The 11111-nt window shown below is 38.9% G+C and overlaps 3 protein-coding genes across 3 annotated transcripts in view; all 3 read right to left on the reverse strand.

Moving 5' to 3' along the window:
* LOC104960781 (gamma-crystallin M2-like) overlaps window positions 1-957 on the reverse strand; it is a 2905-nt gene extending 1948 nt beyond the window's left edge. The window contains exons 1-2 of the mRNA XM_010788935.1: window positions 949-957; window positions 223-462 (exon numbers count right to left, since the gene is read on the reverse strand). Of these exons, the coding sequence (XP_010787237.1) occupies window positions 223-462; window positions 949-957 (249 nt within the window). The remainder of the gene's footprint in view (window positions 1-222; window positions 463-948) is intronic.
* A 1314-nt stretch (window positions 958-2271) lies between these two features.
* LOC104960782 (beta-crystallin S-1-like) lies at window positions 2272-4518 on the reverse strand. The gene is made up of 3 exons (XM_010788936.1): window positions 4510-4518; window positions 3596-3838; window positions 2272-2618 (listed from the first exon to the last, which is right to left on the reverse strand). The coding sequence occupies exons 1-3, from the start codon at window positions 4516-4518 to the stop codon at window positions 2346-2348; spliced, it is 525 nt and encodes a 174-aa protein (XP_010787238.1). The 3' UTR covers window positions 2272-2345.
* Window positions 4519-6393: 1875 nt separating this feature from the next.
* LOC104960783 (gamma-crystallin M2-like) lies at window positions 6394-9318 on the reverse strand. The gene is made up of 3 exons (XM_010788938.1): window positions 9179-9318; window positions 7628-7870; window positions 6394-6811 (listed from the first exon to the last, which is right to left on the reverse strand). Exons 1-3 carry the CDS (start codon window positions 9188-9190, stop codon window positions 6536-6538), a joined length of 531 nt encoding a protein of 176 aa, XP_010787240.1. The 5' UTR covers window positions 9191-9318; the 3' UTR covers window positions 6394-6535.
* Window positions 9319-11111: the final 1793 nt, after the last annotated feature.

An 11111-nucleotide genomic window follows, 5' to 3' on the forward strand; every position in this document is an offset into this window, starting at 1 on the left:
TAGAAACCTTTTTTTTGTTCATCATGTTTATTGAAGAAAATAAAGTATCTTACCAATACTTTACCTCTGTCTCCCGTGTCGTGCAATTGGGTCCTACCTCCTAAGTGTCTGAGTTCTTAACAGAATCTCCTACAAATCATCTCAATATCCATATTTCAATAGAACCATACAGCTCAATATAAACCTGGTGTGTGTTACAAATCCCCCAAAACATTTGCTCACCATTGAGATGAGTCGACAAGAGAAGACAGAGTCGGTGCCCATCCAGTGTTGGCAGTCGGGATACTCTCCTTTCTTCAGGCAGTACTGGTTCCCGCTGAAGTTGGGCTGGTCGTAGATCATGAAGCAGCCGCTCTCCACTCGGATGGAGCTGCATTGTTTGAGAACGCACCTCAGGTCGGCATAGTCCTGGTTGCACTCAAACTGTCGCCCACAGAAGTTCCTTTCCTCATAGAAGACGATCTAGAAGTGGAAAATATTGTGCTTTTGTTTAGAAATAGATTTCTGAGCATATTTGTAAATGATCATGCTGTAAAACTTAAGATCAAGAGCGAATTAGTTCTGGGTATTTCGAATTAAATTTTTCTGGATTTACTATGAAGCTCAAGACTTCAAATAAAAGCCTTGAGGCCTGTTTCGTGAAATTCACAATAAAAGCCTTTTTCTCACAATATTTCCATCTGATTCCTCATATTTTGTCTTGAAATAATCCTAGTAATGAAGGTTAAGGCTTGAAAAGGAAAGCCTGGATGCCTTTACTTCACAAAAAAAGCATATTTTCACATAATTGATCAACTTTCTCCTACTTTAAAGGGAAAGAACACGGTTATGAAGCTCAAAAACAGCCTTGAGGCTTATTTGGACATTCAAAAATAAAAGCATGTTCCAGTCCTATAGGTAAAAAACGGTGTTCTGTCCCCCTTCCTATTCCTATAGAGTTCTGTTTACCTTCCCCATGATGCCCTGGTTGCCTTGCGCCATGCCTTCACCGTGTGATCCGTGCAGCTCTTTGAAGACTCCCACCTTTCACATATATAGTGAAAGCAAAACGCAGACTCTGCACGTGTCATTCATATTGTAATAGCCAGAAATCTTTGTCATTTTTGTCACGGTGTTACCCTGAAGAGATGTTTAGGAGTGATGGTTGTACAGGTAAGAGCTGTTTGGTAACGTGTCGTGGCATGAGGTTTTTCAAATGAAACATTCCTGAATGGGTGGATTTTTTATATATATTCGTATTTTATCCTCTAGTTTATGCAGAGGTGCTCATGGAGAGATTTATTGGTATGCACATATTTTCTTTTTTATCACCTAATTAGCTCGATGAATATAATTAAGTCGATGATTACATTTCCACATCTTTGGATCTTTTGCTACTTTATTATCAACACTTTCTCCAAAGTTAAGTTTAACCAACAGTGTTTAAGCTCACACTACATCGCTTTTTCTCTTATTTTCAAGAAGTTGTGAAATTGAATATTAATAGATAACAATATTATTTATAGATCCTGTTTATTTGTTTACTATGACCCTATAAGTACATATCCTTTGTAAGCTGTATCTAAAGATGATTATATGAGAAAATGTTATTCCTCACATTGTTTTCATTTGAGATTTCCTGTTTGTTTTATTTTAAAGGCATGTGAGTTTGATTTTTGGTTTTATATAATTTCAACTTTCTACCACTGCCCTCTGGTGGACACCAAAAACAATAACTGCACACTGCTTTAACAGAAAGTTTTAAATCTCAAATGTGAACAAGAAATACCCTTGTATTAGTTTGTAGCATACTCTGTATTAGTTAATCAGATGTTAAAGCAGATATAGATTAACCAATCACACCAAAATGTTCATTTAGTAGCTATTCTGGAGCTTTTGATCATATCACAAGACATTCACGCAGAAAAAAATCACTTTGAAAGGTTTTTTTTTTTCTCAGCACTAAAAGGATTTCTTAAGGTTAAAAGTTTGATCCTGTTTTTCCACAACAACTGCAAACTATTGGCTGATGGAGATCATGTGATGTGTTTTAACAGCTAATCAATGGACCTTGTCGTAAGATTGTCAAAGAAGAGCACACTGAGTGAAGCAGACTTTCTTTAAGCTCTACAATAGATTACGCTTGAGTCTCGGTTGTAAGTGTCAGCGCTTGCAGGATTTTATTCAGGCCTCTGATGAGAGTCAGGATGTCAGGCCATGACCCCTTCACATCCTCGGAGGAAAACATGCCCTCCAAATGCAGAGAGCAAGAAAAAAACTGAATACAATTGAGCACTGACGCCATTTTATTCAGCGTGTGAAACAGGGCAAAGAGCAGACATTTGACAAGAACTGTGTTTCTGTCTTTAGAGATCCATGAGACGCCTGATGGAGCCGATCCTGGAGTTGCTGCCGCTCCATTCGTTGAAGCTCTTGTACTGGCCGGGCCTCATGTAGTAGTGACGTCCCCTGTAGTTGGGCTGCTCGTACATGAGCCAGTGGCCGTCCATCACGTTGCAGGAGTTGACGTTGGACATGCGGAAACGCTCATTGAGGTTGGGGCAGTTGTCTGTCAGCTCCATCATCTGACCTCCCATGTCGAAATGCTCGTACAGCCTCATCTTGTAGCTGCCGTTGTGCTGCAGAGGGAAAGTCAAATGGTCACATCTCAACAAAAGTCACAGAGGTTTCACATTTTTTAAAATACTGTCTAAAGCGTTTTGTTTAAAGGAATAGTTTGATATTTTCGGAAACATGCTTATTTGGGTTGCCAAGACATAGATGAGAAGATTGATACCAAACATGAATATATTTAAAATAACTAATATTTAGCAAGAGCAGCTAGGTAGCTTAGCTGAGCATAGAGGTTCGGCATTGCAGTTGGCCTGGCTCTGTCCGAAGGTTAGTGAAACCTCAAAAGAGAATTAAAATGAAGAACGTTTTAATTACTTATGACTGACGCTGGTGCTGGTAGGCAGATTTTGTTTCCTTCGTAAGTTGCCAGGCCAGCTGTTTCCCCCCTGCTTTCTAGTCTTTATTCTAAGCTAAGCTAACAGGCTGCTAACGTATACATTTTCCCGACAAGAGAGTGTCATTTCGAAAATATCGGATGTCAGCATTATCTACTATTTTGAGAACACACATTGGAACTGCTGTGGAAACAGATCAGCACTTCCTAAAACAATGCTCAGAATTCAAACCTGTATGGAAACAATACTTCCCAACATTCTTTAAAAGGCATCCTCAATTATTTGAAAATGAAAAATATATATATTATGAGGGGAAATTAAAGAAAGCTGTATTCTTGCAGGACAGTTTGTCTCTGCCTGCCTCAACATGAGAGAATCAGACTTACCTCGGGTCACAATAATCAATAACTTATCTTAACTTTTTCTAATGTTCTGTGTTTTCGTCTTTTTTTTAACTTAATTGTCTAGATTATGTTCAAAAAGTATATTGTTTTCCTTGTAAAGAAAACATGTTATTCTTACATTTGTTCAACATTTTTAGGAACTTAACAGTACCATTCCAAATGTCTAGATCTGGCAAATGAACAAAGCTTTGGTAATACTGGCTAATTGCTAATACAAGTATGTTATGTTACAAAAGGCCTCACCATGGGGATCATGCGACAGGACCTGACACAGTCATTCATTCCAGTCATGCCCATGTAGTCGGAGTACTCTCCCCTCTTCATGTAGAACTGAGTCCCCATGAAGCCCGGGCGGTCGTAGATCATGAACATGCCGCTCTCCACCCTGATGGAGCGGCACTGCTCGAACCTGGAGTGCAGGTCGGAGCAGTCGCTCATGCACTCATGGTGCTGGCCTCCAAAGTTCCTGGCCTCGTAGAAGATGATCTGAAGGAGCAAAAAACATCACATTGAGTACATTTCTCATATTCAGTCAATCACAGCGATCTATACACACAAAACTGAAACGTTGACTTTAATTAAAGGTATTATTTCAACAAATTCCACATAATTGTATTAGGTTAATTAGAAGCAATAATATTAGGTTTAAATAATAAATATTAAGTTAAATGCAAAACTATTCTCTGTGGAAGTGGAACTTGTTGACATAATACATTTAATTAAAGTAAATGTTTCTGGTTTTTCAGTGTACACAGTAGTTATGGCTTGTTTGTATACTCCTGTGTAAATTATATACTTGACAAATACGAATAATGTTCTCGTTTAGTTACGATTTTTAGTTCAAAGTTAACATAACTGTTTCAAGTCAAATTATAGGGAAATGTATATAAATATTTATCCATGTATACAGCGTTTGTTAATTGCATTGGAGTGAAACAAAACCAAAAAACGATGTTAAAATATATATTCCCTCCGTTAATTCACACCAGAGTTTCTAACACATTTTAGTAAGTGCCTGCTTTTTATTATAAATGTGTACATCACAATTGTATATCACAATATCTCAAATGCCTCACTTCCATTGAAAGACAATCAACTATCATATTGAATTATCAACCAGTCCTATCTTTATGTGTAAAGCAAATCTGGATACAAACCTTTCCCATGATGGCAGCTGATGTTGGTCAAACTTCCTTCTGTGCTTTGACCACCAAAGGGAGTCCATGTTTTTATACGTTAGCCCGTGTTGTTATTGTAGTCCTGCAGTCAGCAGAGACTCTACAGGAGTCTCCTGTTTGTCCGCTGGGATAAAGGGTTAACAGAAACCTGCAGCTTCCAGCAACAGCTGCAACACAATCAGCGCTGAGCTCTTTGACCCATCTTCTGTCTGTTTTAAATGGGATATTGTCAGTGTAGTCATCGAGGGTTAAGAAGCTGAACATATGTGTAAACATGGGGAAATAGATATATGTTTTAATAAGCTTAAACAGTGTTTGAATATGTTGTCTACTGTTGTCAGTAACAAACAAGTGAGTTAATAGTATACGCCCATTGATCAGTGTTGATGCTTTCTGTATCTGTAGGGATGTGATCGGCAGACAAAATAAAACAGGAAAATAACACACTTGTTTTCAATTTACCACAATGTAATCTCATAAACAAGCACTTAGTCTTAAATATTTAAAACAACAATAAATACAAAATGTATATTCTAGTGTATTAATGTTAGGGTCACGCATATATTAATATAGACTCTTACATGATGACATACAAATATTAGAAGTGGTAATTATTAAGCGTGGGAAACAGAAAATAAGGCAACACTTTATGCTCATAATAATAATTTGGTTTATTCATATGTAACAAAACCTAAAGCTACAAGTGTTAACAGTTTCAAATGACTCTAGATTTGGTCCAGTTCACAATATCTTTCCATATATAAAACATCCAAAAGATAAAGCCTACTCAGGGTAAGTAGCAAATTAGTCAGAACTAACTTTACAACATATTATACAGAAAGGTGGATTTTTTTGCGCATGAGAATAGACAATTTTTTTAAGTGTTATTAAAGAAGAATATCTCTTCTTGTGCCACCATCTGAGCAAAGTGTTTATTTACTGTCAATAAGCAGTAAAACTCTTTGTTTATGGCATATCCTGACTGGCTGCATCACGGCCTGGTACGGCAGCTGCACCACCCTCAATCGTAAGGCTTTACAGAGGGTGGTGAAAACTGCACAGAACATCACCAGGACGGAGCTGCCATCCATGGAGGACCTTTACTCCCAGCGGCTCAGGAAGAAAGCCCTCAGGATTATAAAAGACCCCCATCACCCCCAGCCACAAACTGTTCTGTCTGCTGCCGTCTGGCATCCGGACTAAAACCACCAGACTCAGGGACAGTTTCATCCCACAGGCATTAAGACTGTTAAACTCCTGAACTGCTGAAACAACATCCATAACATTCATCTGCTACTTAGTAATTATGTATCTACTTATCTAATATAGCATTCCAATAACTCGCATAGAGACTCGTATTGCAATATTTCACTATTTTAAACTATTTGTCTTTTGTATTTACTATTTACTTGCACTATATTTTTCTGTTTATCTGTGTTATTGTGTTGCACTGTTGGAGAAGCCTGTGACCTAAGATTTTCATCGACATAACTACTCTGTAGCTTTGTTCGTATGACACAATAAAGAACCTTGAACCTAGTAGTTGTAGAATATGTTCAGGCATTAATACGCTTGCTTTTTGCTTTCTAATAACTAATAAAGAGCCAATAAACTACTTATTGCATGCTAATAAGCAACAAGTTAAGAGTAAATATGTGTATCTAAAGTGTCAGTGTCACTGAAAACAAAATAAGATATAGGCCTATACTGGTACTTCAAAAGATGGATTTCTTTTTGTTAGTTTAATGACCCAAAGTGGCTTTTTAGAAGCCAGTCACTTGACACCAAAATATATATTAACAAAAGCAGAGGAAACAGTTTATAATAGATTAATTTATTTAGTTATTCAAAACAATGTCTTTATCATAGCCAAATGAAACACCCCACTCCTAATTTTACCACACAGTTCAAAGACATTTCCACAAATAGATGTTTTTTTCAGGAAGAGTTGGATTTTTTTGAGATGTAAATAAAATCAATAGCATGCAAATATTATATTATTAAATTAAAACTCTGTGATTCTGCGGAAGGACCCGGTGGTGGCGCAGGTGGCCCCCCAGTCGCTGAACTTGCGGTACTCCCCGGGCCTCACGAAGTACTGCCGGCCGCGGTAGTTGGGGTGTTCGTAGAGGGTCCAGTAGCCCTCCATCACGTTGCAGGAGTAAATGTCGCGGCTGCAGAAGTTCTCCTGCACCGACTCGCAGTCGTCGCTGAACTCCATCATCTGACCCTGGAAGTTGGCACGCTCGTAGATCCGCATCCGGTACGGGCCCTCGCTGGTCTGGAGGAAACACAGCGAGAAAACACAAAGTTAAAAACAGGAAGTGTACAGGCAGTGGAGTAAAGTAACTAAGTAGATTGAATCAAGTGCACTGAAAAGACTGAAACATTGACTTTAATTAAATGTATTATGTCAACAAATTCCACTTAATTGTATTCGGTTAGTTGCAAGTAATACTATTGTAGTTGAGCCTAATGTGTTTTTTTTTAACTTATTTAAGCTTTCAACTAACCTAATACAATTAAGTGTGATGTGTTTACATAACATTAAAGTCTTAATTAAAGAAGATGGGGTTTTTTTTCAGTGTAGCTCATACACTTTACATATTTGTAATTATTGTGAAATAAAGGAATAACAGAAACAAATATATCCAGTTACATCCATTTAGTTTAGTCCCGGAGTCTTTTGTTTGGAGAGTAAGCGAAAAACCTTCATTTGCAATTGATTCATTATAATTTGCATTATGCACACTGAACAAAACACACATTTAGGGACTTTTTAAACAATGAAAAAAACTAAATAACATATATATAACAAGTTGATCTCAGACAAAAAATAATATGCATTACACCATGTTATCTATTGCACTAGTTTATGTTCTTAATGTTATGTTATATACTTTATGTTGATTTTCAATGCAAAAACTGTTGTGTAGCTGTATGACGATAAAGCCTTTGAATCCTTTGATGAATTCACTTTAAAAAACGGTGTGTGAAAAACTCTTTACACAAAGGAACATCCATTCATTCCCCTTCCTCATTGTCTACCAGGTCAAAACACTAAAACAAATGACATAAAGCAGACATTTCTACTCACATAGGAGAAGGTACGGCAGGAGCGGATGGTGTCGTTGTAGCCCATCCAGCGCTGGTAGTCGGGGTACTCGCCCCGGGTCAGGACGTACTGGAACCCGGTGTAGTTGGGCTTCTCGTACAGCACCCAGCAGCCGCTCTCCACCTTGATGGAGTTGCAGCGGCTGAAGTGGGGGTGCATGTCGGGGCAGTCCGTGTCGCACTCATGGGAGCGGCCCTGGAAGTTCCTGTCCTCGTAAAAAGTGATCTGGGTCCAGGAGAGAAATCAGGGAGAAATCAAGGAGAGGTCACACCCAGTCCACAATTCCTGCAAATCTATTTTATTCAACACACTCTCACAGTCTGCGTACAAATGACACGACTTTGCAAAGGCGTGCAATAGATACGCAGAAGTCCGATTGTGCGTGCATATGATACGCTTATATTGCACCTCAAACATTAAAACAAAGAGGTCTGTGGCTTCAGGCTTGATCGCCGTTCCAATGACAGTTTTAATGTTTGCGGTGCAATAAACGACACAGCAGCTTATTAGGTTATGGTTAGGGTTAAATAAATGGCAAAGATATGTAGAAAATAAACTCATTTAAGATACGTTCATAACAAAAGTAACGTTGGAGAAAATTGTAGAAAAAAACGTATCTGACATACGTTCATAACAAACGTTACGTGGGAGTATCATATGCACGCAAAATCGGACTTCTGCGTATCTATTGCACGCCTTTGCAAAGTCGTGTCATTTGTACGCAGACTGAAGAGAGTGGGCTGATTTTATTGCACCATTTAGTGACAACATGGCTTTTTATGTTTGGTAAATTGTATGTTGTTGGAGGAGCATAGGACCCAAGATTTCCATTCCCAAAACTAAGCTGTAGCTATTGTGCAAATGCTAAATACATCTATGAAACAGGAATAAAATACATATATTATCTCATGCAAAACAAAACATTTCATTCTTAATACAAAGTTGTTGCAGTATTAATCCACGTCCGACCGAATGAACAAGAACATTTTAATTGAAGGTCTTTTGCATATTTGTGTTCCCTGCATGCAGATTTTCTCAAACATAAAGCCAATAAAGAGTGTTTTAAGTCTGTGTGATTTAATAGTATGGGTCTTTTCACATTAATTGCACACTTAGTTTCCCTCCTAATCATAGCTGCAAAAGAAGAAAACTACATTTTAAATATATAGTTGCACTATTAATCACTTCCCTGCTGTTTGAACAACATATATTTTAGCCTAACACATCATTTTTGCTTCCTTTTTTTCCTGCATGCACATTGTTTGAACATAAAGCCTGTTGAAAGAAGTCAAAGACAGTTTTAAGTGAAGAGGTTAAACTCTCTCTTCTTTCTCGCGTTTTTGACGGTTAGTTTCAAACCCAAATCCTCATCATACCTGCGAGGTGAGTAAGCAGCTTATTCTCGCACCTATCATGATATAAATAGCCACACAACAGTTTCTCTTTGACATTTTTTAGAGGTTGCATTGATATCCAGAATGTCCTGCATTGCTCTGGCTACATTACCAGGTTGATAAATCCAGGAAACCTTACCTTGCTACTCATCTTGCAAAGAGTCCAGGAGCCAGTCACCTAGGGGAAATGTTGGTCTCACTAAGCAGCAGCAGAGCGCTCTATATAAACCTCAATCAAAGGGTGAGCATGCTGTTATTTCAATGAGCGGGGGTTTAACGCGCTGGCATCGCTGCCAAAGGTCCTGATCCTGGGCATAGAGCGAAAACGCCTGAATCATCACTGCAAAAGTCCTACCAGGCAGATTACTGACCCACGTGCCCTCTTTATTGATATGCACATGAGAAAGACTTTTTATCTGCTAATCCTTCATCAAGTGGATCAATCTTTCCATGCAGAGGTCATCAGAAAACCAACACAGCATGTAACCTTTTCCTGGAGTTTCAAACAATTGGAGCTGTATTTGCAATATTTGATGCCTGGCTACATTTCTGACATCATTATTGAAATTATTTTGTACTATTTGTTCAACCTCCACATGGTCAAGTCATTAGTGCACATCATAAAATCACTTTCTCGTTTTTAGCTAATCGCAAACAATTCTGTACATTTCCTGTTTCCTAAATTACATTACATGTCATTTGTTAGACGCTTTTATCCACAGCAACTTACATACATTCAGTACTGTGGACAACCCCCACAGGAGCAATTTGGTGGTGAAGTGTCTTGCCCAGAGACACAACGGCATGCTGACTGCAGTGGGACTCGAACTTGCTACCCCCTGATTCGAAGTCCAGCACACTACCCAGACCCACAGCCTTAAATGATTGTTATTGCTCATGTCATGGTGATCTCTTGAATGCATTAACCCTCCAACATTTCCAGCCTTTAGGTCAGTGCATGAGTTGTGTTTTATTGACTTTTTCTGTGAGAAATGTAGGCTAATATTCTAGCTGTATCTTTTTCTACAATTCATTGTTTAATCATGGGAATTGGTTTCAGCAGCAGTTGATACATCCCCCTTAAATCTTCCTCATTTCCTAAGGTATCACTCTCCAGGGTGCACCATTAAAACTTGAGAAGTGCAAGCATGCAAAGCCTTAGTAAACCGAGAGAGACATCTGTATCACTGTCCAATATAATATGTAAACAGGAAGTATGTACACAAGCTAGCACAACTTCAAATAAATACTGTGTGTAGTCAAGTATATCATAAATGTAAAATATCCTATTATGCTAAACTAACAAGTCTTCTGATTCATTCAAGTATGAGTAAGTCAAGTATTAATATGAAATGGTAAAATAGTCTACAACAAGTAAAAGTTGTATGTTTAAAACCTTATTAGGTAAAAAGGTATCTTAAGGAAAATGTATGTTAATTATCACGAGTAAAAGTAATGCCTCTAAAGCTGAAACATTTTATCAATCAATATTTAAAAGGTTTTTTCTCAGAGTGACAGCATGGAGAGAGCACTAAAGTCCAGGACAACAGAACAGAGGTGAGAAATGAAGGTATTTTAACACTGTTTTCTCAGAGGAAATCAGAAATAAAGTGAAGGACCGTCAGCAGGAGTGTTCAGTCGTACAGAGACTCCTTTGATCCCTCGTAGTGCTCAGCTGTCTCCTCAGGGCGATCACTGAGGTCCTGAGGAGAGAGGAGAGGTGTTAGATGAACAGGAAGTGTGTGTGTGTGTGTGTGTGTGTGTGTGTGTGTGTGTGTGTGTGTGTGTGTGTGTGCGTGCGTGCGTGCGTGTGTGTGTGTGTGTGTGTGTGTGTGTGTGTGTGTGTGTGTGTGTGCGTGCGTGCGTGTGTGTGTGTGCGTGCGTGTGTGTGTGTGTGTGTGGGTGTGTGTGTGTGTGTGTGTGTGTGTGTGTGTGTGTGTGTGTGTGTGTGCGTGCGTGCGTGTGTGTGTGTGTGTGTGTGTGTGTGTGTGTGTGTGTGTGTGTGTGTGTGCGTGCGTGTGTGCGTGCGTGCGCGTGCGTGCGTGCGTGCGTGCGTGCGTGCGTGCGTGCGT

Source organism: Notothenia coriiceps, unplaced genomic scaffold (genome assembly GCF_000735185.1).
Source record: "Notothenia coriiceps isolate Sejong01 unplaced genomic scaffold, NC01 NC01_scaffold00032381, whole genome shotgun sequence".
NCBI classification, from domain to species: Eukaryota; Metazoa; Chordata; class Actinopteri; order Perciformes; family Nototheniidae; genus Notothenia; species Notothenia coriiceps.